This window comes from Nycticebus coucang, chromosome 3 (assembly GCF_027406575.1).
Source record: "Nycticebus coucang isolate mNycCou1 chromosome 3, mNycCou1.pri, whole genome shotgun sequence".
Taxonomy (NCBI): domain Eukaryota; kingdom Metazoa; phylum Chordata; class Mammalia; order Primates; family Lorisidae; genus Nycticebus; species Nycticebus coucang.
The window spans coordinates 71011717-71038371 of NC_069782.1; the positions used below are offsets into that span (position 1 = coordinate 71011717).

A 26655-nucleotide genomic window follows, 5' to 3' on the forward strand; every position below is an offset into this window, starting at 1 on the left:
TGGTTTGTTCACCCATCTCTGCCTATGGAGCCCTCAGCTGACTTCTGCCTGTGCACCACTTTTGTTCAAATATACATCAAGAGTGTGTGGCATGAGATGCATAGCCTATAAATCAGCTGCCATTCTGCCACCAAGGTTTCTCATTCTCTTTCCAGCTTCCCCCATGCCACAAGCCAGACCCTGCTGGCCAAGTTCAAACAGCAACATGAGGACAACAAATACTTCCTCGGCACCCCAGTCATGGAACCAGCCTTCATCATCCAGCACTTTGCAGGGAAAGTGAAATATCAGATCAAGGTAGGTGTCTATCCCGTCACCATTGGCAGACATATGAGCAAAGCCACCATTGGCACAGAATCTGGGAAAAGTACCAGTGGGAGGTTCTTCATCTTTTGTGCCTAGTACTGGGCAAGGTTCTTGGGTGTTTAGACCCAGCCCTGAATCCCTAGCTCTAATGCCCAGGACCCCACAGGGTTAGAATTTGTTGCTAGGATGGGCTCTGCCCCACCTTTAGCTGTTCCCATGCCAGCTCCTGGGTCTCTAGTGGGCACTGGCAGGTGGCCCTTCAGTGACAACCTGTATTCATCCCCCTCCAGGACTTCCGGGAGAAGAACATGGACTACATGCGGCCCGACATTGTGGCACTGCTGCGGGGCAGCGACAGCACCTATGTGCGTGAGCTCATTGGCATGGATCCCGTGGCAATGTTCCGCTGGGCTGTGCTCAGGGCCGCCATCCGGGCCATGGCCGTGCTCCGGGAGGCTGGACGCCTGCGGGCAGAGAGGGCCGAGAAGGCAGTAGGTAGGAGCCCACACAAGTGTCACTGTTGAGAGGGGGGCATCCAAGGTATGTCTTAGAGTGAACAGTTCAGCAGCATTTAGTATATTCATTATGTTACACAAACCCAACCACGACTAATGTCTAGTTCTACAGTTTTCCCATCACCCCAAACAGAAACAGTACCATGGTGTCACATCATGTTATCCTATCACCAACTCTTCTGTTCCCTCCTTTGCTAATAACGTGCCCTGACCTGGCCCTGGGAGTTTCCTGGTTGTGGGGACATAGCTTTTCCTGGTGCTCTGCCCCTTCTCACATCTGAACATTCCCTGCCTGGTTCTCAACTTTGAGGGATGTGTCTGTCCCTCAATCCTGGATGGGGACTTGGTTTGAGGCAGGGAAATGTGCCTGACTCATTGAAGACTCTGGCTAGCCCTTCAGGTATGTGACCAGCAAAAGAGGGGCCTGATAAAATTGCTGATGTGGTGATATCAGGAAGTCATGTCCCCACTTTTCCCAGAAAGAACTAGAGGCTGTATGATTGGGTGGCTCCCCTGGGTCTCAGGATTCAACCTTCCGTCCTCAGCTTCAATTTTAGTTATCAGCCATGGGGCTCTGTCTCATGGAGAGCATTGATGGAAAGGAGGTAGGAGAAGCCTTTGTGAGACACAGGAGGTGAACAGTGCTCTGTTCTGGGGATCAAACCCTTTGCAGTGCCCCTGCTCTGCCCGTGTTTGAGTAACAAGCTGCTTTTTAAGATGGGTCCAAGTTAGCTAGGTGTGGTGGCACACACCTGTAGCCCCAGCTACTTAGGAGGCTGAGACAGGCCTCCTCTTGAGCCTAGGAGTTTGAGGTTGCAGTGAGTGATTGTGCCACTGCATCCCAGCCTGGGCAGCATAGCAAGACTCTATCTCTAGGCCAGGCACTATAGCTCATATCTCCCAGCACTCTGGGAGGCTGATGCAGGTGGATTGTCTGAGTTCATGAGTTCAAGACCAGCCTGAGCTAGAGCAAGACCCCATCTCTAAAAATTGCTGGGCATTCTAGTAGGTGCCTATAGTCCCAGCTACTTGAGAGGCTGAAGGAAGAGACTCGCTTGAGCCCAAAAGTCTGAGGTTAACTGTGAGCTGTGATGCCACAGCACTCTACCAGGGGATGACAAAGTGAGACTCTGGGGAAAAAAAGAAGAAAAAGACCCTATCTCTAAGCAAAAAAAAATTTTTTTTAGAGACAGAGTCTCAAGCTGTCGCCCTTGGTAGAGTGCTGTGGCATCACAACTCAACAGCAACCTCCAACTCTTGGGCTTAACTGATTCTCTTGCTTCAGCCTCTCGACCAGCTAGGACTACAGGCGCCCACCACAACGCCTGGCTATATAAGCAAAATTTTTAAAAGTTAAAAAATTGGGATCACGGGCAGTGCCTGTGGCTCAGTGGCTAGGGCTCTGGCCCCATATACCGAGGGTGGCAGATTCAAACGCAACCCTGGCCACACTGCAACAAAAAATAGCCAGCCTCAAGAGGCTGAGGCAAGAGAATCACCTAAACCCAGGAGTTGGAGGTTGCTGTGAGCTGTGATGCCATGGCACTCTACCAAGGGTGATAAAATAAGACTCTGTCCCTGAAAAAAAAAAAAAAAATGGGATCACAGCCTCCGAGGAAAGGAAGAGGGAAGAAGGCTGTTTGGTGTCCCACCACCATTCACTTTATGTCTCCAGCAGGTATGGGCAGCCCTAGTGCCCGAGGTCACCTGGGAGAGCTGCCAAGAGGAGCCAGCACCCCTTCAGAAAAACTTTACCGGTGAGCGAGACCTCGAGTTGTCTAAACCAAAGCCATTCAGCAACTCAGGAAACCTAGCACCCTCCACGCAGGTTTAGGTTCCTCTGTATAAGTCACTGAGTGGCCATTTGAACCAAGAAGACCCAGAACTGAGTAGCATTTACTTTCTTTTTTTCTGTACTCAAAGTAGCAGACTCAGGGGGACACCTGGCAGCTCAGTTTATGAAGGATCCTTTCTTTTCATGGCCCAGGGTGAGTGTTGGCAGGTGGAGCCCAGGGCCCACTGGTCATGCAGAGTGACAGGCTCAATTGCAGAGTTCTTCCCTTAGCCTAGCCAGAGTGCCCTAAAAGTAACTGCTCAGTTACTTCATTCACACCCAGAAATGCATTCACCTCCTTGTTGCACATAAGATGACACAAGGTATTTTGTGGTCCCTGAGCAAGGACCAAGGGCCCTTCACATGCCCCAGCATATGCTGGCACCAGGGTATAAAAGTCAGTAGGCATCTGTTGCCAGGCAGGCGGGATAAGAAGGACCACACTGGACAGGTGTCCCAAGTAGTGACAAAGCCAAAGAAGGGATGCTCTATCAGCCTGAGAGAGCAAGCCAGGCCTCATTGAGAGAGGAGCTGTTGAGCCAGAATAGGAGAGCAGGCAGGACGTGCTAGCAGCCTCTAGGACGGCAGCACGTGCAGAGGCCCTGGGGCAGCCCAGTCTCGCCTCCTTTCTCAAGACTCTCCCAAGGAGAGAGTCATTAAATTTTCAACTTTGAAAAAGTCATTTTAGGGCCATGCCTGAGGCTCAGTGAGTAGGGCATCAGTCCCATATACCGAGGGTAGTGGGTTCAAACCTGGCCCCAGCCAAACTGCAACAACAACAACAAAAAAAATAGCCAGGCGTTGTGGTGGGCCCCTGTGGTCCCAGCTACTTGGGAGGCTGAGGCAAGAGAATCACGTAGGCCCAAGAGCTGGGGGTTGCTGTGAGCTGTGACGCCTTGGCACTCTACAGAGGGTGACAAAGTGAGACTCTGTCTTAAAAAAAGAAAAAGTCATTTTATTTTCGAGCCTTTTATAAGAAAACGTAAGGAGATTCATAAAAGTGTATGAGTGGAGGTGGATCTATAGCACCTAGGTAAGTGACCACTTGTGTTTGTCTGGAAGCACAGCGTATCATTTCTCCTGCTTTGTAAAAAATATTATTTTTAATGGACTTTTTTACCCAAATGGGGGAAAAAGAAAGGACACATCTTCCTATTTGCTTGTGTGATTTTGGGTTTGGGGCTTTTTTTGTTGTTGTTGTTTTTGTTTTTTGGTTCTTTTTCCTACAAAGACAAAGTGGCCCCCATAATTGCTGAAGAAAATCCATCTCCCCCAGGCCTGGCCCTGGGATTCGGGTCCCACCTAAGGAGCGAGTTAAAGTTTATACAGATTCTCCCTTTCAGCTGCTCAATGCTAGATTTCTCATTTGACGGCTCTGAGGAGTTCGATATTAACGCTTTTGAGGACATCATTGCTTTCTGTGAAAGCAAGAAGTAAGTAGTAGCAAGGGACTTGGATCCTGAGACCAGGGAGGCACATGGAGAGGAACCACCTTCCCGAGGCGCTCAATGTAGCGTCCAGGGCAAGGAAAGAGGCGGTCAGCCATCTGGAGATGCCAGGCCCTGCAGTGAACACTCCTGCCAAATTTGGCCGGGTCAAGGGGAATGGAGGGCTGGGGAGGCCACTCTGAGCATAGAGGTGACATGTGACCCCTCTGTTGTCTTTGTTCTGTGCCTTCCTGGAGGGCTGTAGGGAGCACAGGTAAGTGTGGCCGTGTGGGCACTTGGCATGGTGCATGGAGCACAGGGGCTGCATGAGCATTGGGGTCCTTCCTGGCCGACTGCCCAGAGTTTAAACATGTATTTTAAATGTCTGGAATGAAGAATTTCGAAAACAAAAATCAGAACCTCATTTCCAGAGGCTCTCTGGTAGACATTTATCATTTAGACATTCTTCACTAGTACTCATTTTCAAAGCATGTGATTTTGTTCTCTAAAGCATTCTCTTTCTCACACATTGGTGCCAAGATTTAGGCCTACAGTGTACACTCAAGTCTGAACCCTCAGTGATCAAACAAAACAAAGCAAATAAGGTTAAGTTCTTTGGGGGTGACATCCCCCTAGAGCAGGGTTTCTCAACCTTAGCACTAAGCTGGATCATTTTCTGGAGTTGGGCCTGCCCTTTACATTGTAGTGTATAGAGGAGTGTCCCTGGCCTCTACCCACCAGATGCCAGTGGCCTCTGCCCCAGTGGTAATAATCACAGATATCCCCAGATATCAGTCAGCCTTGCCCCCCAAGTGGAGAACCTGAGAACCACTATTTTACACTTGTGGCTCATATATTCAAATTCATTGTACTCATTGTTGGCTGGGTTTGTACTTAAAATCCCAGCACTTTGGGAGGCCAAGGCAGGAGGATTTCTGGGGCCCAGGTATTCAAGACCAGCCTGGACAACATAGCCAGACCCCACCTCTGCAAAACAATTTTAAAAATTAGCTGGATGTAGTAACACATGCCTATAGTCCTAGCTACTAGGAAGGCTGAGGCAGGAGAATTGCTTGAGCCCAGAATTTGAGGCTGCAGTGAGCTGTGATCGTGCCACTGCACTCCAGCCTGGGAGATGGAGCAAGACCCAGTCTCCAAAAAGGAAAAAAAAAAGTTCCACTGAAGGCCTTTATGAAGCCAGCAAGGATGTTAACATCTAGCCACAGAATTGTGATTGGAGACCAATTTGATGCTCCCATAGAGAGCATACCCTAGGGTCTTTGTTTGTAATTAGCCCCTGGCTGCTCTTTAAGCATCTCAAAAGGCTTTTAAATAGGAGACATTTTTCAATGATCCAGTTAAAAAGAATCAGTTGAAATTGATTGATCTAATGGAAATGATTGATTGAAAACAATCCACATGGGTGGCCAAGTCCATTGGCCCTCTCCTGGCTTAAGGAAGCCAGCACAGTAGTCCTGATCCTAGGCAAAGGAAGGAAGAGTAGCCACAATCATAAGCATTTGCATGTTTTGGCTCCAGTGGCCTGGAGATGGCCCCCGATGGCACTGGAGACCCCAAGGTGGTGGGTCTGCAACTCTAACTCCATCTTCTCTCTGTCACTGTGCCCACCCTCACCCCTCCTGTCAGCGATTTGCATAACCAAATCATCAAGAGCATCAAAGGATTGCCCTGGCAGGGCGAGGACCCCCGTAGGCTTCTGCAATCCCTCAGTCGGCTCCAGAAACCCCGCGCCTTCATCCTGTGAGTCCCCCGTGAGGGCCCTGGACAAGTGCAACAGCTGCCTCCCCTGTGCTCCTGGGGTCCCAGTGGGGCCTGTAGGCTTCCTAAGTTAAATTGGCCACTAAAAATGCAGTGTTGTCCCTTGGCTCTGGCCTTACCCCCAGCTGTCACTAAATGTCCATCACTGTTACAGATGCCACTGACGCCAGGCATCTGTGGCCCAGACACCTGCCAGCTTCCCAGCACACAGCACAGCTTTGCAAGAGTGCGCCTTCCCTCTTAAAGGCATCTAATTTTCTGCCCCCAAATGTGCTTCCTACAACCCCTGTCCTGCCCCTGTCTGGCTTGCAGAGCAAAGCTTGCTTCTTGCCTTTTCACTGTGAACTCGAACTTGGAAAGAAGCCATCTGAAGCAGAGCATACAAGTCCTTGCAAGCCATGGCCCTGCTCTGAGCAGAGAGCTACTTGAGCCAGTTCAACGGGCCCAGAAGGCACACAAACCAGGTTGGGGTCCCAACCACCATCCTACCCCCACCCCGTTAACTCACCACATGACCTGAGTACTCTCAGTAGCCATCCTCCATCTGCAAAATGGGCTAATGATTCTCAATCCCATGTTGTGCTGAGCCAGTGCCAATGGCATCTGCAGTCACCACATCTTTCTTCTTAGCAGCCACTCAGAGCCTGAGTTGGCTGAGAGCGAAGCTTGCTACCTGCAAGGAAACCAGTTTCAAACTTCATTTTCATCATGCCTTACTTTATCCTGCAGGGATGAATCCAACATAACCTCATAAGCTTAGCATTTCTCAGCACTGTGGGATACCATTTCCTTAGCCAGCCTTCAAAAGGCACTACATTGGGCAAGCACATTGGCTCACACCTATAATCCTAGCACTCTGGCAGGCCAAGGGGGAGGATATCTTGAACTCAAGAGTTCAATACCAGCCTGAGCCAGAGCAAGACCCCATCTCTACTAAAAATAGAAAAAATCAGCTAGGCATGGTGATGGGTCCCTGTAGGCCCAGCTACGTAGGAGGATCACTTGAACCCAGGAGTTGAGGTTACTAGGAGTTAGGTTGACGCCACTCAACTCTAGTCTGAGCAACAGGGTGAGAATCTATCTCGAAAAAATAAGGGACTGCGCTTTTCATTTATTTACTTATTTTCCATTGGTTCTGCAAGATTCCATGAAATGTCTGAGAACATGGGAGTCATCCCCCTCTCTTTCTTTAGCCAAAATATTGGCCATGGTTTAGGGGTTTTTTTAATTCGTTCATTCATTTTTGGCCATGGTTTCTTTCCTTTAGTGTGAGTCCAGAAAGAACAACTACCCAGGACCCATTTCAGTTCTTTGCAGGGCAAGTTCCAAAATGAATGGAGCATGTTCCAGAAGGGGCTTGATGGGCCTGTTGAGCATCACAACTGCTCAGGGCCCCCTGATACCCCATTTACAACATCCTGCCATGATGTTTTTGAGGTAACGTCAACTCCTCCATAGCACGTTCTACCCTGTAGGTTATTAGCCAACCCTTGGACATCCAAATGGCCCCCAGACTAAAAGCTCTTATCAGGTTAGGAGCAACCACCAGCAGAGTCCAGCTGCCATGTCCTGGGGAAGCCAGTGCTGTGCACATTCACCGAGGTTCACCAGGTCTTTGGAGAAGCAGTGGCAGCAGCCTTGTTGCACTTGTTTCTGTCCCCTCTCTCTTCTCTGTCTCAGTCTAACCCGCTCGGCGTAGCTTGCTGAACTAACCCAAATTCAGAATGCCGTGTGTTCCTTTTGTTCACCAAACCATTTTTAATATTTTGACAGGAAAAGTAAAGGTATCAAACAAAAGCAGATCATTCCAAAGGTAAAAGAAAAAAAGCACCCGCGCGACACGTTCAAAGATGTCTTGCTTCTTTGCCCATCTTGAGAGCTACCTAGCAGTTTAAGTCTTTGCTCAGAAAATGGGGTAGAAGGGGACGGGTTTGGAGGGGGAAGCGCTTTTAAGATCTATGGCTTCTTTCATTCTTTCCTCTTCCCACTATCCCCCCCCCCCCCCAAAAAAAAGAAGAATCATGTTGAAGTGATTTGGAGCTGTCTTTGGGTGTCCCAGAAGCAGGGCCTGAGATGGGGACATTTACACAAACGACAGTGTATTGAGGGTGCTCTCCAGAAGGCCAACAGACTTGGTGAAAGATGAAGCCAGGCAAGGCCACGAGCTCAGCCCAGCCTGAGCCTGACTCCTTGGGAAGTTCTGGAGGGCTTGTCACCACATAGCTTGTCCTGCCCAGAGGCAGGGGAACCCTTCTGTTTATCCCTACATGGGTCAGTCCCTGGCTATGGGCCACCTCCAGAGGGTGGGACAGGACAGAATTTCCATGCATAGTGTGCAGATAGCTTAGGAAGTCTGCAAAAGAGGGAGGACAGCCTCTTAGACTAGTCCATACCTGGGACAAGCCTAGTTCCTCTTGTCAGCTGATAGTACTAGTTGGTATATGGGGGCAGACCCACCTGGTGAGCTCATGGGTAAGATACAGAGAGGACATGGCACTCCTTGGCCTGAGTAACATAAACTGGGGAGCTATGCAGAAAGATAGCCAGGCTTGATAAACTGACTTCCCCTCCTAACCCAAAGGAGAAGGAAATGAGGCAGGCACTCAAGCCATAAAAGAGGGTTATCATCAGTCCTCCCAGAGTCAGTGTCATGTGCAGCATGCAAGCCAGGCTCAGTCCACCAGGTCCACCAGCAGCCTAGCCCTAACACTGAACCTAAGAGCTACTGCCTTGGCATTCACCAAGGGGACATCGCCCTGCCTGGTTCCGGGGACATCTGCAATGCTTCCTGGTGCCCATGCATGGGCTACAGGAGGGCAGGCTGGACCCCATGTATCTATCCTAGAACCTGCTGGACTCCAAGTCCCTAAAACTCATCATCAGCATGACCCTGCATGACCGAACCACCAAGTCCCTGCTGCACCTGCATAAGAAGAAGAAGCCACCAAGCATCAGCGCCCAGTTCCAGGTAGGCAGACCAGAGGAGGTGGTGCTGAGCCCAACCTAACACTTGTGTGCCTTGACTAAGACCCAACACTGGCAACTTTTCAGTTACTCCAGGAATTCTCAACTTTAACACAACAAGCATCTGGGGTCAGATCATTCTTTGCAGCAGAAACTGTCCTGTGCACTGTAGACTATTCAGCAGAATCTCTGGCCTTAGCCCACTATATGCCAATAGCACTGTACCACCTGTGCCACCACCAGCCCTTTTACCCAGAGTTGTGACAAGCAAGTTGGCCAGTGTTGCCAAATGACTCAGAGGAACAAAATCACCCCTGGTTGAGAGCCACAAAGCTAGAAGAATAGTGTGTTAATGTGTTAGCATGACAACTGGTCCTCAGGTCCCTTTTTTTCTGTCTGCCAGGAAGCTTGGGGACACTTTTTTTTTTTTAATTTAGGAGATCCACCACCTGCCAGCCCTCCCAGTTAGCTTTTTTGTTCTTTCCCTCTTTCCTCAATCTGAGTGTTCTGTTCCTACCCTGGTGGGGTTTTTTTTTGTTTGTTTGTTTGTTTTTTGAGACAGAGTCTCACTATATTGCTCTTCGTAGAGTGCTGTGGCGTCACAGCTCACTGGGACTACAGGCCCCCACCACAACACCCAGCTATTTTTTGTTGCATTTGTCATTATTGTTTAGCTGGCCCAGGCCAGGTTTGAACCCGCCACCCTCAGTGCATATGGCTGTGCCATAACCGCTGTGCAATGGGCGCTGAGCCACCTACCCTGATTTTTTTTGTCATTACCTTACAGGGGAGCTTCTACAAATCCTTTCTGGAAAAAGCAGGCCAGAGGCCAGGCAGAGTAGCTCATGCCTATAATTCTAGCACTTTGGAAGGCTGAAGCAAGAGGATTGCTTGGGGCCAAGAGTTCAAAACCATCCTGAACAAGAGAGATTGGTCTCTACAAAAAATTTAGAATCAGGCTCAGCGCCCGTAGCACAGTGGTTATGGCGCCAGCCACATATACCAAAGGTGACTGGTTTGAACCTGGCCCGGCCCAGCTAACCAACAATGACAACTGCAACCAAAAAATGGCCCGGCATTGTGACAGGGACCTGTAGTCCCAGCTACTTGGGAGGCTGAAGCTCAAATTGCTTGAGCCCAGGAATTTGAAGTTGCTGTGAGCTGTGACACCATGTCACCCTACCAAGGACAACATCGTGAGACTCTGTCTCAAAAAAAAAATTTTAAGAATCAGCTGGTGTGGTAGCAAGCACCTGTGTAGTCCCAGCTACTTGAGAGGCTGAGGCAAGAGGATTGCTTTAGCCCAGGAGTTTGAGGTTGCAATCAGCTATGATGACACCGTTGTACTCTAACTGGGGCGACAGAGCAAGGCCCTGTCTCAAAAGAAAAGAAAAATCAGGCCAGAGACCAAAACCACTGCATCATGGTCCCTTCTGTGACTGACACGTGTTTTAAATTTCCAGAAGACATTTGTCTATTCCCACCCCATCTCCCACTTCCACCTGAAGCAAAACTGAGAGCTGGAGGAGCTGGCACCGTGGGGATCCCATAACTCCCTTAAGGGCTTCCAGGGGTAGGGCGGCCACTTGTCAGAACATCCCCTGCCACATCCCCTATCCCACCACCTGGGAACACAGGCCCCACCACTTCCCACTGGTGCTGATTTGTAACCCAGTCCCCAGCTCAGCACAAATATATTTCCTTTTCCCAGACTTCACTTAATAAGCTCTTGGAGACCCTGGGGAAGGCAGAGCCCTTCTTCATCCGCTGCATCCGCTCCAATGCTGAGAAGGTGAGTGTCTGTCTGGTGTCAGGGAGGCTCAGGCCTACCCCAGGCCCAGGGGTATTCCCTTACCCAGCAGCCTCCACAGAGGATGGTCCCACAGCCAAAGGAAAGGCTTCAAGGAGCTGCGACTTCATCAGGGTTTGGCAGGAGACAGCAAGGGTAGGCCAGATGACCAGCCAAGAGTAGGGAGGTTGCTGAAACGTGGAGTGGCCCCAGAGAAGATTTGGTCAGGAAGGAATAAGTCAGGGGTGCTTTTGAGATATACCCCTAGAGCAGCCAGTGTGAGGAATGTACCTGAAGGCTAAGGCAGAGGTCCTGCAGCAGACTAAATCTCACAGGGAAATTTCTAGATAGACTCTTGGAGCACCAGTGGGGGCCCCAGACCTCAGTGCTGGACTTTGCCTCAGAAGTCCACTCCGTCCCTGAGAGAATAGCTCAGGGACTTTGCTGGGGGCAAGCCAAGGTTCTGGCTCCCTCTCAGGAGTGGGGGACACAAAAGCCTCCTAGCAGCTGTGTCTTGGGAAACACTCAGTTGGCATCTGCTCCACGCGCGGGCTGCACTGGGAGAGTGTTCTCTGGGTTGGGGGCCATTTTATGTAGACTATGGGATGTAAGGCAGCATCCCTGGCCACCTACCTCTAGTCATGACGACCCTCCTCTCATGCTATTCCCTCCTATTTGTCCTTAAAATAACACCATCTGTCATCCCTTGCTTACTGCCTACCAGGGTGAATTCCAAACCCCTGAGCCCCAAAGTCAAACCCCTGAATTCCAAACCCGCTGAGGCAGCCTCTTTTCCAGCCATTCACTCCCCTCTTCTGGGCCACCCCCAGCTGATCTCCGCTCATTCCCTCCTTAGAACTTGGCCCAGTGTCCCTTCTCTCCTGGGACACCTGCCACAGGGGTCCAGATGCTGTTCACTTTGTCACATGTGTCTGACTTCCAGCTCTAGACTGAGACTCCTCCTCTACCAAATCCCCAGCACTCACTCTGGTGCTCAGGACAGGTTTGCATTTGGGTCCCTTTTTTAGGACCCTATTCAGAAAAGTACTTAAGTTAGGCAACAAGAGGTAGTGTCCATCTTTAGGAGCCAAGGAATAAAACAGATGAGGTTTTCTAAAGGAATCAAACATCTTGAGCACTGCTGCTGAGTGGTCCGTGTCTTCATTCCAAAAATGAACATTGGTTAGCCGGGTGTTGTGGTGGGAGCCTTAAGTCACAGCTATCTGGGAGGCTGAGGCAAGAGAATTGCTTAAGCCAAGAGTTTGAGGTTGCTGTGAGCTATAATGCCATGGCACTCTACCCAGTGCTATAGCTTGAGACACTAAAAAAAAAAATGAACATCTGGAACAAGGAAGGATCAATCCTTCTAGTGCTTCTAGCTGCCATGCTGGAGGACATTCCTAAGCAGACTGGCTAGCACCCACAAGTGCACCCTGACCCTGGCGGTGCCCGGAATCCCGAGGGTTGGCAGTTGCATGGGAACCTGCCCATCATACCAGAGGTACCTGCCCTGATAGCTTGTGTGCCCATTTCAGAAAGAGCTGTGTTTTGATGACGAGCTGGTGCTGCAGCAGCTGCGCTACACGGGCATGCTGGAGACCGTACGCATCCGGAGGTCGGGCTACAGTGCCAAGTACACCTTCCAGGTGAGCCTCACGCCACGTGCAGGTCACCCGTGACACAGCAGAGGGCCAGCCTGGCCGCCTCCCTCTTCAGAGCGCACCTCTTGGCCGCACAAATCCCCGGGTTATCTCACGTGAGGGCTTTTCCCCAGCGGCATTGTTGGCATTTGGACCAGATAATTCTCTGCCACAGGGCTCAAGTTTCCTCAGCAGAGGCAGCTGGCCCCAAGCCAAACCTGGAAAGCTATCAAGTGTTAAACGAAGGCAGAAAGAGGGAGTTGCATGAGCTGCTCCGTTCAGAGCCCTTTACTGAACGTCTTTTGTAGTAGATGTTTTTATACCCATCTCTTTTATTCCGCCTGATACCAGCAAAAGGGCTCTTCTTCCTGTTTTCCCCATATAGAAGCTGAGGCCCCGGCAGGCAGCCCTAGAAATGCTGCTAGGCCTTTCTAGAAACATGAAGGGCCATTAATAACCATAATTGGCAAAGACCATATTTCTAGGGCAGTTTCTGGAAGGCAGCACCACTGGCATTTGGGCCAGATCAGTCTTCAAGGTGGGGCTGCCTGCACATGGTAGGGTGTCTAGCAGCATCCCTGGCCTCCAGGGATGTGTCAGGAGCACACCAGGGCTCTCCAGTTGCGAAAACCCAGTGTGGCTGCAGACATCCCTGAATATCCCCAGTGGTTAACATAGCCTGAGTAAGAACCCTCATACCATGAGCTAGCACCTGTGTTGCCCTGTGCCCAAAGCCACAGGTGACAGCACTTGGTTCCTTGAGGCTAAATTGTAGCATGACTTTCTTTTCTCATCTACAGAAGGAAAATACTGTCTTTCTCATCCTATGCAGGATGGAACGGCAAAATTATTTTTTAAAAAAAGAAAAAAACAGGGAAATGTCAAGTGTGTTTTTCTAATGCTTGGCCTCTAAATATTTGAAGTAATTGTTTACCTAAAAGGTATATTCCCTCAGTTATGCTCTAGCCAGCCCCAGACCATGGCCCTGTCTGCTAGCTACCCCTCCAAAAGATCCAGTGCTCTGTGTCTGCAGTGGTCTTTCTTAAGATTCAGGGCTGGCACCTGTTGTCCCAGCTACTCGGGAGGCTAAGGCAAGAGAATTGCCTAAGCCCAAGAGCTGGAGGTTGCTGTGAGCTGTGATGCTACGGCACTCTACCAAGGGCAACAAAGTGAGACTCTGTCTCTTAGAAAAACAAAAAGATTCAGGACTGGGCACAGTAACTTGTACCTGTAGTCCTAGTACTCTGAGGATCCAGGCAGAAGGATCACTTGAGCTTAGGAGTTCGAAACCAACCTGAGCAAAAGTGAGACCCTATCTCCACAAAGATAAAAAAAAATTAAAAAATTAGCTGAGCATGATGGCACATAGCTATAGTCCCAACTACTTGGGAGGATCACTTGAGCCCAGGAGTTTGAGGTTGCAGGGAGTTGTGATGATGTCGTTGCACTCTAGCTAAGGCAACAGAGCAAGACTCTTATCTCAAAAAAAAAAAACAAAAAACAAGATTCAGACTATTTCTGAAAGGGCAAAATTTCTAAATTTGTTAGTACTGTTCCTATCAAACCCAATTTCAGTTTGACCAGGATATTGCCAGAGCCTCATTTCCTTGTTGCTGGGGGGGAATACTCACCTAGATTCTCTTTTCTCTGCTAAAATCACCTAGGATTTCATAGAGCAGTTCCAAGTACTGCTACCCAAGAACGCCCAGCCCTGCAGGGAAGTCATCTCTGCCCTGCTAGAAAAGATGGATGTAGACAAGAGGAGCTATCAAATTGGCAAGACCAAGGTCAGTGTTCCCAGCCCTCGGGGTGCTGAAAACCCATACCTCACCTAGCACCACAGGCAAGGTCCTCCCACATCCCCACATGATCCAGGCCAGCCTGAAAAATAAGAGTTTCTGCTGAGGAAGTGCATTTCTCAGCACCTAGCACTTGATTTCTTTCTGGAAGGCATAGGAGTGCACCTAAGGGGCAGGGGGCTATCCTGGTCGATTCCCCACTTGCTGTGGGATAGGCTATTGCCTCAGCATCACCTCTTTACCTCACAGGTAGAATAATAGGGCACTGTGCTGACCTACATGGTTTAGGGGGTGGTCAGTCACTTTTATAACATCTGACAAGGTTTCACTCATCTCCATTTTCAGAAGTTGTATCCGATTTCTAGACATGTGTTGGTTGGGACACCATTTGGCTGCCCTTGTTTATAAAACAAGTGCTGAAGTCAACTTCCCGGGAAGGTCTCACTTTATGTGAAAAGTCCCCTGTGGTTCCTCAAGAAGTTAATCATGGAGTCACCATGTGACCCAGTAGGTCTGCTCCTGTGTTTAAGCCAAGAGAATCAAAGATAAGTGTTCACACAAACACTTACACCAGTATGCACAGCAGAATTATTCGCCGTCGCCAAACAAAATGCCCATCAGTGAGTGACTAGATGAGCAAAATGTGATCTGTCCAGATGACAGACTATTACTCAGCCATAAAAAGGAATGAAGGCATGGGCAGCACCTGTGGCTCAAAGGAATAGGGCGCTGGCCCCATATGCCAGAGGTGGTGGGTTCAAACTCAGCCCCGGCCAGAAACTGCCAAAAAAAAAAGGACAAAGGCACCCATGGCTCAAGCGGCTAAGGCACCAGCCACATAACACCTGAACTGGTGGATTCGAATCCAGCCCAGGCCCACCAAACAACAATGACGGCTGCAACCGTAAAATAGCCAGGCATTGTGGCGGGCCCCTGTGGTCCCAGCTACTTGGGAGGTGGAGGCAGGAGAATCGCTTGAGCCCAGGAGTTTGAGGTTGCTATGAGCTGTGATGTCACGGTACTCTACCCAGGGTGACAGCTTGAGGGTCTGTCTCAAAAAAAAAAAAAAAAAAGGAATGAAAGCTCGGTGCTTGTAGCACAGTGGTTACAGCGCCAGCCACATACAGCGAGGGTGGCAGGTTCAAACCTGGCCCAGGCCAGCTAAACAACTGTAACAAAAAAATAGCCAGGCGTTGTGGGCACCTATAGTCCCAGCTGCTTAAGAGGCTGAGATAAGAAAATCACCTAAGGGCAGCGCCTGTGGCTCAGTCGGTAAGGCGCCGGCCCCATATACCGAGGGTGGCGGGTTCAAACCCAGCCCCGGCCAAACTGCAACCAAAAAACAGCCGGGCGTTGTGGCGGGCGCCTGTAGTCCCAGCTACTCGGGAGGCTGAGGCAAGAGAATCGCTTAAGCCCAGGAGTTGGAGGTTGCTGTGAGCTGTGTGAGGCCACGGCACTCTACTAAGGGCCATAAAGTGAGACTCTGCCTCTACAAAAAAAAAAAAAAAAAAAAAGAAAATCACCTAAACCCAGGAGTTGGAGGTTGCTGTGAGCTGTAATGCCACGGCACTCTACCAAGGGCGACATAGACTCTGTCTCCAAAAAGAAAAGAAAAGAAAAAAATAGGAACGAAGCATTGACACCTGCTTAAATATGAATGAACCTTAAGAACATGCTGCTGAGAGTTGCCAGACACCAAAGGTCATGTGCTGCGTGACTCCATTGATATGAAATGTTCAGAACAGGCAAATCTGTACAGACAGGAAGCAGATTAGTGGCTGCCCAGGGCTGGGGGTGTGGAATGTCTGCTAATGAGAATGGGGTTTCCTTTGGGGGGGGGGATGAAAATGTTCTGAAACTAGACAGTGGAGGTAGCTGAATTCAGTGCAAAATGTTACTGAATTTTTCACTTTAAAGTGATGAATTGTATGTTATGTGAATTCTGCCTCAATAACATGTTTTTTTAAGCTCCAGTCAGGCTGGCCACAGTGGCTCACACCTGTAATCCTAGCACTCTGGGTGGCTGAGGCAGGTGGATTGGTTGAGGTGAGGAGTTCCAGACCAGTTTAAGAGCCAGACCCCATCTCCACTAAAAATAGAAAACATTAGCCAGGCATTGTGGCATTTCCCTGTAGTCCTAGCTACTTCAGGAGACTGAGGCAGGAGGATCACTGAACCCTAGATGTATGGGGTTGCTGTGAGCTGTGATGCCATCACTGTATAGACTTTGTCTCAAAAAAGTAAAAAACTAAAAACTAACCCAGTTAGCATACACATTGGCCCAAGTCTCCCCCTGGGGTAGACTCTACAGAGGTGCTGTGGAGGGTGGCATGGCTGACCCCACCTGACCCTGTGCCTACAGGTCTTCCTGAAGGAGACAGAGCGGCAAGCCCTACAGGAAACGCTGCACCGGGAGGTTGTGCGGAAAATCTTGCTTCTGCAGAGCTGGTTCCGGATGGTGCTGGAACGCCGGCACTTCCTGCAGATGAAGCAAGCAGCAGTCACCATCCAAGCATGTTGGCGGTCCTACCGGGTCCGGCAGGTGCTGGAGAGGATACAGGCAGCTGTGTACCTCCAGGCTGCATGGAGGGGCTACCGTCAGCGCATCGCCTACACGCGTAGGAGACAGAGCATCATCCGCCTGCAGAGCCTCTGCCGGGGCCACCTGCAGCGCAAGAGGTGAGCAGAGAGATACTCCCTGGAATATTCCAAAATGTAGAAGTTCACTTACCAAAGTGCTGCCCAGGACACCTTCTATAGCCAGTGGAGCTATGATGAGGTCATTCTAGACACTGGGAAAGGCTGTCTAGGCACACACAGGCTCCAGAGAGATGCTCTGGGTACCAGCAGGCAGCACTTAGGGACAAAGGTCCGTGTTACTTTTAGCCACACTTGGTGTCTGCCAGGGCCTCCCTGCACCTGGCCACCCTGAGCTGGTCAGTGAAACGCCTGGAAGAAGGGGCCCCAGACCTGCCTGAGCAGATTCCTTCCTCAACACTCACATAGAGCTCAGGCATCCATTGCCACAAAGACCACTTGCTTGTGCCACATCGGTAAGTCCTGCAATCATGCTGGCATCCGTGGCTCTGAGACCAGCCCCTCCCCAACTTGGGCACCCTGTGGGCACCTTCTCCCTCTTCCCCTAACACAGGCCCAGCCCTCTGCTAAGCCGGTGTTCCAGGCCCCAAGGTAGAAGTCCCTTTCAGACATTGCCTACACACACAGAAGGCTCTGAAATAAGACACAAAGGATAGACCCAAGTAGACCTAAAGGAATTCAAGAGTTTCATGACAGGCTGGGCACAGTGGCACATGCCTGTAATCCTAGCACTCTGGGAGGTTGAGGCAGGTGGATTGCTTGAGCTCACACTGAGCAAAAAACAAGACCCCGTCTCTACTAAAAATATTTATTTATTTATTTATTTTGTAGAGACAGAGTCTCACTTTATTGCCCTTGGTAGAGTGTGTGCCATCACAGCTCACAGCAACCTCCAGCTCCTGGGCTTAGGCGATTCTCTTGCCTCAGCCTTCCCAGTAGCTGGGACCATAGGCGTCTGCCACAATACCCAGCTATTTTTTTGTTGCAGTTTGGCCAGGGCTGGGTTTGAACCCACCACCCTCGGTATATGGGGTTGGCGCCCTACTCACTGAGCCACAGGTGCCGCCCTCTACTAAAATAGAAAAACCGGCTCAGCGCCTGTGGCTCAAGCGGCTAAGGCGCCAGCCACATACAACTGAGCTGGCGGGTTCGAATCCAGCCCGGGCCTGCCAAACAACAATGATGGCTGCAACCAAAAAATAGCTGGGCATTGTGGCCGGTGCTATAGTCCCACCTACTTGGGAGGCGGAGGCAGAAGACTTGCTTGAGCCCAGGAGTTGGAGCTTGCTATGAGCTGTGATACGACTGCACTCTACCCAGGGTGACAGCTTTAGGCTGTGTCTCAGAAAAAAATAAATAAATAAATAAAAATAGAAAAACCGAGACAAGAGGATCGCTTGAGTGTAAGAGTTGGAGGCTGCCATGAGCTGTGACACCACAACACTCTACCCAGGGCAACAGCTTGAGATTCTGTCTCAAAAAAAAAAAAAAAAAAAAAAAGAGTTTCACGACAGAACCCTCCACAGCAACAAGGGTCTCCTCATTCAGGGAGAAGCCAGGCAGACCCAGGGCAAGGCTGTCCATGAGGACAAGGGGGTACTATCTTTCCGACTGAGGAGTTTCTAGTTTTCCAGAAGAATGTCTAAGGGCAACCAAGTAGAGGTGGTGCCCACTTCTGGAGGTGGAGGGAATGCTTATTTCTGAATTGGCCCCCTCTACTTTTTCCTTACACCAGCTTCCGCCAGATGATCTTGGAGAAGCAGAAGGCAGAAGAGAAGGAAAGGGAAGCCCAGCAAGCTGCAACGCCAGAGGCCGAGGAGGCCAGGCCAGGCCTGGCACCTGGTGGGGAGCAGGTGGCTGAGCATACCCCAGAGCCACCCGAGGACAGCAGGCACACAGTGTTGGAGTCCCAGGCATTGCCGAGCAACGGGTCCCTCCAAGAACACTCCCCACCAGAAAAAGAGGCCCCAACTCCAGAGAAGCTTCTCCCATCCCTGAAAAACGTGATGGCTGAAAGTCACGAGAAAGTCCCCAGCAGCCGGGAAAAGCGCGAGTCACGTAGACAAAGAGGGCTGGAACATGTGAAGCTGCAGAATAAACACATGCAGTCCTGTAAGGAAGATAGTGCCCTGAGAGAACCTCCTGGAAGGGCCATCCGGGAGCAAGGGGAGAGCCTCCTGGAAGACAAAAAGGATAGCAGAGAAGATGAAACCCCGCTAGACACAGAGACAGAGACTGATTTTATAAAGCAGCCTATGGAGGGAGCTCAGGCCGTGCCTATCAGTGGGCTCTCTGGAGAAACCAAGAAGGACCCCCAGGGTGACAGCCTAAGTCCTGGCCATGTGAAACGGCCAACCAGCCTGGCCCTGGACAGTAGGATGGGCCCACCAGCCCCTGGCAGCACTCCCGACACCCCCAAGGACAAGAGCAAACCAAGCGGTAGCCCCAGGGCTCAGGAAAGGCCTGAGAGCCCCGGAGGTTCCACCCAGATCCAGCGGTACCCTGACGCTGAGCGGTTGGCCAATGCCGTGGAACTCTGGCGGGGCAAGAAGCTATTGTCCACTACCAGCACCAGTACCAGCACCATGCTGAGCCAGTCTCTGGACCTCAGCGAGAGGCACCGAGCCTTAGGGGCAGCCCTCACACCCACAGAGTAAGCAGGGTCCTGACACTTGGCTTACTAAGGATCGGGCAGGTGGGCAGGGGCCAGCACTGCACATCCCTGTAACACGTGTTTGTGCCCTGCAACGGTATAGGAGCCCGAAGGAAGAAGGACCAAGAGGACAGGCAAAGGGCTCAGTGAAAATGAGGCACCAGCTGGGGCACCCAGCTGGGCTCTAGACTGAGAACTTGATTTTCAGGTGTCCCCTAGAAGGACCTGTGCTTAACACAGGAAGCCCCCAGCCTTGTGGGAGGCAGCCCTTTATGTCGAGATCTCTGTTCCCCAACCCACGTGGGCCTCTGTTTCTTCATCAACGAACAGGGCTGATAACACTCCCCTGGGGTGAGAGGGGCAGGGGCTTGCTCTGCCTGATCCTTAGTAAGCCAAGTATCAGGACCCTGTATCTGCAGCCCCCTCTCCAGATAGCTAGATGGGTAGACAGACAGGGTCTTTCATGCTGGGGCTGTCTCTCCCCTCTGCACAATCAACATCTGGCTAGACAAAAGAAGAATTGGGAGAAGAGACAGGCCTTCTGGTGCACCAGGCTCCTCAGCCTCAGCATTGCTGATACTTGGGGCCAGATTTTTCCCTGGAGCTGGGGCTATCCTGTGTATCATAGGATGCTGAGCAGCATCCCTGGTCTCCACCCACCAGATGTCAGGAGCATTATGGACAGATGATGGATGGATTGAGGATAGAGCTGGATAGATGGGTGGAAGAAAGTGATGGATGGAAGAAGGATAGATGGGAGGGAGGGAAGGAAAGAAATTAGAGATGGATAGGTGAACATAGAGACGGGGGGATAAATAGAAGACAGATGGATAGATGGAAGATAGAGATGGGTGAGGAGAAGGTAGAGATGGAGGAGTGGTGGAAGCAAGATAGGATGAGTGGATAGATGAACAGATAGCAGGTAAGTGGAGAGAGAAAGATGGCTAGACAAGAGTCTCATGCTGAGGCAAGTTTTCTCTATGCTGTCAACATCTGGGGCTGGGTCCTGCTCTCTGGTGGAGGTTGTCCTGTGCACTGTGGAGTGTTGAGCAACATCCCCAGACTCCACCTGTCTGGTGCCAGAAACATCCATTCCCTCCTCTCCACTAATCATGACAGCCAAAAGTGCCTCCACGCATTGCCAAGTGTCCCTTGAGGGGCAGAATCACCCTCTGAGAACCACTTCAATAAGATGAGAGAACACCACTAACTCACTCTGGTTGGTAAAAGCTGCATTTCTGTAATCTCGCAGGGAAAGGCGCATCTCCTTATCCACAAGCGATGTCTCCAAGCTCCTTCCATCCCCAGCCAAGGCTCAGGTAATAGTGTGGGCCAAACCCACTTCTGACCCTGCCACCCCAGCTCCACCTAAAGGGACAGTTAAGAGAGAAGTGACATTGGTAGATAAGAGTGTGCAGTGACTACAGGGGCCCTCCTCTCCCTCCAGCCTTTTCTTACCTGCTCCCTGTGCCATCTTCTTGCAGCCTACAGCAGAATCCATAGACAGGGAGCCAAGCATAAAGAAGCCAGCCGTCCAGAAGAAGAAATTGGGCGATGTGTCCTCCGGCCCAGACGCAGGGCTGTCCCCAGGCTCCCAGGTTGACTCTAAGTAAGTGCGGGACTTAGGGGAAACTCAGGCCACCAGAGAACAACCAGTGTCCCTGCCAAGGCCTTGAAGCAATCTGACTTCCTAAGTGCTTCACATTGACAAAGCATGCCCGACCAGGTATTTGCTCAGTAGAAATTCTATGAGGAGAGGTTCCCCATGCAGAGACCCTTCCCAAGGTCCCTGGGCAACAGCTCATGCTCCAAACTTGCCCACAAAACCCAGCCTGTGACCTTGAGTGCCAGGGTAGTCACATTGGTGTGAAAATAATTTTCACTGACTCCTCAGGCCTGACTGCATCTCTTCTATCTGTACATCCATCCTTATCTTCCACCAACCCATCCACCCATCCGTCCATTCTGTCTTCCATCAACCCATCCATCCATCCACCCACCCACCATCCATCCATTCATCCCTCTCTTCCATACATCCACAGACAGTTTCCATTTGTCTTTTTATTAAATCAGAACCAGCTCCTTCCTCTCACACTTTTCCTCTGGGAAACCTCCTCCTGGGGCCTTATATAGAAAAATTTGACCCTTGGGCAGCACCTGTGGCTCAGTGAGTAGGATGCCGGCCCCATATACTGAGGGTGGCGGATTCGAACCCGGCCCTGGCCAAACTGCAACAATAACAAAAAAAAAGCAGCCGGGTGTTGTGGTGGGTGTCAGTAGTCCCAGCAACTCAAGAGGCTGAGGCAAGAGAATCACCTAAGCCCAAGAGCTGGAGATTGCTGTGAGCTATGACGCCACGGGACTCTACCAAAGGCAATAAAATGAGACTCTGTCTCTAAAAAAAAAAGAAAGAAAGAAAAACTTGGCCCAGGTTCTATCTCCAGAAAAGCCCTGTAAAAATGCCCAAGGTGGCTCTTTCACAGAGAAGAAAGATAGGCCCTGGGGCAGTGAGGTTTGATCCAAGCACAGGGCTGGGAGCTAAGGAATTGACAGAATGTGCTCCCTTGGGATGCCACCACTGTCACCAATACTACAGCCTAGGTGGTGCACACCTGTAGTCCCAGCTACTCAGGAAGCTGAGGCAGAAGGATCCCTTGAGCCAGGAGTTTGAGGCTGCAGTGAACTATGATAACACACTACATAGGCAACAGAGTGAGACCCTGTCTCAAAAATAATAATAATAATAATAATAGCAAAATCAACATGCAGGCAAGTCTGAGGTCCCTCTGAAGGCTCTGGGGAAGGATGGCTTTTTTGCCTCTTCCATTTTCTAGAAGCTCCAGGTGTTCCTTGGCATGTAGCCACCTCAGTCTAATCTCTGCCTTCTGTCTTCACGTGGCCTTCTCCCTCCTGTGTCCTTTCCTCTGTGTCTTATAAAGACATTTGTCATGTTGACAGTACAGAGTGAGAGTTAGAGCTGACCTGGCCAATACAGAATGATCTTATCCCAGAATCTTTCACTTAGTCACATCTGCAAAGACCCTTTCCCAAATGAGATCACACTCATTTCGTAAGTCCTGAGCTTTAGCACCAACACATACATTTTTGGGAGGGGGCTGGCATTCTCACTCAGCAGCCATGGTTCACAATTTGTAGTTTATTCTTGACTTTTTCTAAACCTACGTTCATAAAAACATGGGGACAGGGGCAGGTGTTTAGGTGGGTTTGTGTGTGTGTGTGTTGTGGATTCTTTGTCTTTTTTGGGGGGGGGGGGTTGTTTTTTTTTGTTGTTTTTTTGTTTTTGGTTTTTCAGAGATAGGGTCTCACTCTGTCATCTAGGCTGGAGCCCAGAGATCCAATAATAGTGCTCACTGCGGGCTGGGCAAGGTGGCTCATACCTGTAATCCCAGCACTCTCAGGAAGCGAGGCAGGAAGATTCCTTGAGCTCAGAAGTTCACAACCAGCCTGAGCAAGAGTAATATAGCTTCTCTACTAAAAATAGAATAAATCAGTCAGGCCGTGTAACACACACCTATAGTCCTAGCTACTCAGGAGGCTGAGGCAGAAGGGTCACTTGAGCCCAGGAGTTTGTGGTTGCTGTAAACTAGGCTGACGCCACAGTGCTCTTAAGCCTGGGGTAACAGAGTAAGACTCTTATCTCAAAAGCAAACTCACTGCAGCCTCAAACTCAAACTCCTGGCCTCAAAGGTCTTAGGGAATCCTCCTGCCTCAGGCTCCTGAGTAGCTGGGACCGCAGGAGTTCAAGACTAGCCTGAGTGGGGTGGTGCCTGTGGCTCGGTGAGTAGGGCGCCAGCCCCATATACCGAGGGTGGTGGGTTCAAAGCCAGCCCCGGCCAAACTGCAACAAAAAAATAGCCAGGCATTGTAGTGGGCGCCTGTAGTCCCAGCTACTCGGGAGGCTGAGGCAAGAGAATCACTTAAGCCCAAGAGTTTGAGGTTGCTGTGAGCTGTGATGCCATGGCACTCTACCAAGGGTGACATAATGAGACTCTGTCTTAAAAAAATAAAAAACCGAAAAACTACCCCGGCATTGTGGCAGGTGCCTGTAGTCCCAGCTACTCAGGAGTCCGAGGCAAGAGGATAGCTTAAGCCTAGGAGTTTGAGGTTGTTGTGAGCTATGACATGATGGCATTCTACCCGGGGCAACAGAGTGAGACTGTCTCAAAAACAAAATCAGTTCAGGCAATTACAGAGCAGTTGCCATGTGCCCAGTCAGAGAGAAGCTGGACCTCAAATCCATTTTCATTTCCTGAGGCTTCAAAGAAGCTACTTAATTTCTCCTGCAGATCTACGTTTAAGAGACTTTTCCTGCATAAAACCAAGGATAAAAAATACAGCTTGGAAGGCACAGAGGAGATGGAGAATGCAGTCTCTGGGGTCGTGCTAGAAGCCACCACCATGAAGAAGGGTCTAGAAGGTTGGTTACCCACAGCCTCAGGGATAAACAGCAGAGCCACCAGGGCCCCTGGGGATATGCATTGTCCCCAAGTAGGGCTTTAAGTGGCTACGGGCCAAGCCCAGGGCATAGGGGTTCTGTAGATCAGGGTAGAGGAGCGTGGTGGGGAGTCCTCCATCTTCTCCCCCAGAACCCACCCTCACCAGCTGCACCCTGTCCTCAAAAGCCCCCTCTAGCCATCAGCATCGCCATGCAGCAGGTGAGAAGCACACCAAGGAGCTGGGAGGCAAAGGGAAAAAGAATCGAAACCTCAAGATTGGCAAAATCACGGTGTCAGAGAAGTGGCGGGAGTCAGTGTTCCGCAAGATTACCAATGCCAACGAGCTCAAATACCTGGATGAATTCCTGCTTAACAAGGTGGGCCCTGCCAGGCGCGGTGGCTCACACCTATAATCCTAGCACTCTAGGAGGCCGAGGCAGGTGGATTGCGTGAGCTCAGGAGTACAGGACCAGCCTGAGTGAGATCCTGTCTCTAAAAAAAAAAAAAAAAATATTAGCCAGGCATTGTGGTAAGCGCCTGTAGTCCCAGCTACATGGGGGGCTGAGGCAAGAGAATTGCTTGAACCCAAGAGTTTGAGATTGCTGTGAGCTATGACGCCACAGTACTCTACCAAGGGTGACAAAGTGAGACTCTGTCTCAAAAAAAAACAAGTTGGGCTCAGTAGCCACACCTGGGTCACTTAGCACACATATGTCACACCATGCTGGACTTTGTCCAGCTGCACAGCTACTGCCCAAACTATCATATTTAGAATACACTTTCACAAATGTATGTAGTGTCAAAGCGGGTATTGATTAAGCATTAACTGTATGCAGCAGAGATCAAAGTGAACAAGCTGTAGTCTCTGCTCAGGGTGTTCACACTCTAGTTAATGACAATTCCACAGCAGACAGATCTCCATTTTGGAGCTTCACTGGGGGTGAAGTGGGCTGATGGGGACACCAAAAGATCAGGAGTCCCTGCCTTGAAATGACCAGGCCATTTGAGGTGATGCTGTCCCAAGGCCTGGCTGAACATCGAACATCTATGTGGGGCAGGAGGAAGTGCTTGGATGAAACCTGTGGCACTCACCTGGGAGTGAGTCTATCCTCCAGGGGATATTTGACAGCGTCTGGAGACATTTTGAGTTGTCACAATTGGGGTCAAGGGTACAACTGACATCTGGTGGCTTGAGGCCAGGGATGCTACCCAACAGTACACAGAATGGGTTACAGAAAACGATCCAGTCACATGTCAGCAGTTTTGACTCCAGTTTGAAGGGATTAGAGACCAGGGTTAGCAAGAGGGACCAGGGAAAGTTTTGGATGAGAGCAGAAGTGACAACATAGAGCCTCCTCAGAGCAGACAGGCCCCCCCGCAATGCTGGGTCATCTTCTCTCTTCCCAGATAAATGACTTGCGCTCCCAGAAGACTCCAATTGAAAGCTTATTTATTGAAGCCACTGAGAAGTTCAGGAGCAACATCAAAACCATGTATTCTGTCCCTGTACGTGGTGGCCCCTGACCCTGGGCATTTCCTTTGCCCTTCCCCAGACGCCTCACTATCCTCTATCCCCTGTCCCTGCCCCAACCCATGGCGGTCATACCTGGCATTCCCACAGAATGGGAAGATCCATGTGGGCTACAAGGACCTCATGGAGAACTACCAGATCGTTGTCAGCAACCTGGCCACTGAACGTGGTGAGAAGGACACCAATCTGGTTCTCAACCTTTTCCAGTCACTGCTGGATGAGTTCACCCGCGGCTATACCAAGAATGACTTTGAGCCTGTGAAGGTGGGTACCCCACCACACCATGCCCACTCACACCAACTCAAACCCACCTGTGCCATGCCACTCCCACTTGTACCTATTCCCAGCGGGAATCCTCCCACCCACTCAGAGCACCTCCCTTCTGGGTCAGGGCACCCAGATATCATCATTGCAGGGGGCCTGGCAAGGCACAGGCATGTTCCCAGGTGACCTCTTTTTTGTGTCCTTCACAGCAGAGCAAAGCTCAGAAGAAGAAGCGGAAGCAGGAACGTGCTGTGAGTAGATGTGTATGTGGATACCGCATGTGTGCAGGTGAATGTTTGAAAGATTATGCATGTGCATCAGTGTGGGTGTGTACACTTGTTTGTATGCGTCTGCATCAGTACTGTATCTGTACATGTGCATACATGTATGTATGTGTGCATGGGCATGTTTCTTCCCTAGCACATTATCAGCCTTGGTCACGAATGAGCAGATCCTGCCCCTGAGCTGCCGCAGGCCCTCATCCACCCAGGTGGCCCCACACTCAGCACCCTCTGCTGCCCCACAGGTCCAGGAGCACAACGGCCATGTGTTTGCCAGCTACCAGGTGAGCATCCCTCAGTCGTGCGAACAGTGTCTCTCTTACATCTGGCTGATGGACAAGGCCCTGCTCTGCAGCGGTGAGTACCCCACAGGCCCCCATGAGCCCCACCAGGACCCCCACCCTTAACTGCTTACCCACCCCAGCTGTAGGGCAGATCTTTCCAGACTGCTGCCCCAGCCATATCTTGCCCCCTGAAATTTGCCATCATCCTAGGTACGAAGCCCCCCCTCTTAACTGGCTCCAAGGCCCCCACTAGCCAGTCCTCACCCTTCTCTGCAGCCTTCCCTCCTCCTGTTCACCTGGGCAGGTCACCCTGGGTCCTGCCTCTTAGTCCTTTAACACACTGCTCCTATGGCCTGAACTGTGGTCCCCTCATCAAACCCCTCCCCTTCTATCTTCCACATACCAAGCACAGCAAGCACAGCAAGCACAGCCTTAGAGAACCCTGATAGCTGGGGCCCAGGATGACAGACCCAGCCTGTGGTCACATAGCTGGGCGGTGCCCAAGCCAGGATCTAAGCTAGTCAGCCCCCAAAA

General features: G+C 50.7%; 1 protein-coding gene across 16 annotated transcripts in view; it reads left to right on the plus strand.

The window, feature by feature from the left end:
* Positions 1 to 26655, plus strand: part of MYO9B (myosin IXB) — a 115260-nt gene that overhangs the window by 79450 nt on the left and 9155 nt on the right. For 7 of the 16 annotated variants that reach the window (XM_053583555.1, XM_053583554.1, XM_053583558.1 and 4 more), the window contains exons 12-31: positions 156 to 297; positions 597 to 801; positions 2497 to 2578; positions 3999 to 4088; positions 5730 to 5843; positions 7635 to 7674; positions 8707 to 8829; positions 10537 to 10617; positions 12150 to 12260; positions 13919 to 14041; positions 16416 to 16732; positions 18387 to 19304; positions 20557 to 20623; positions 20789 to 20913; positions 23612 to 23742; positions 23948 to 24138; positions 25169 to 25267; positions 25383 to 25556; positions 25766 to 25807; positions 26083 to 26194. In XM_053583555.1, coding sequence (XP_053439530.1) covers positions 156 to 297; positions 597 to 801; positions 2497 to 2578; positions 3999 to 4088; positions 5730 to 5843; positions 7635 to 7674; positions 8707 to 8829; positions 10537 to 10617; positions 12150 to 12260; positions 13919 to 14041; positions 16416 to 16732; positions 18387 to 19304; positions 20557 to 20623; positions 20789 to 20913; positions 23612 to 23742; positions 23948 to 24138; positions 25169 to 25267; positions 25383 to 25556; positions 25766 to 25807; positions 26083 to 26194 — 3287 coding nt within the window. The remainder of the gene's footprint in view (positions 1 to 155; positions 298 to 596; positions 802 to 2496; positions 2579 to 3998; positions 4089 to 5729; positions 5844 to 7634; positions 7675 to 8706; positions 8830 to 10536; positions 10618 to 12149; positions 12261 to 13918; positions 14042 to 16415; positions 16733 to 18386; positions 19305 to 20556; positions 20624 to 20788; positions 20914 to 23611; positions 23743 to 23947; positions 24139 to 25168; positions 25268 to 25382; positions 25557 to 25765; positions 25808 to 26082; positions 26195 to 26655) is intronic. The other 9 variants (XM_053583562.1, XM_053583563.1, XM_053583556.1 and 6 more) reach the window with 8 other exon arrangements.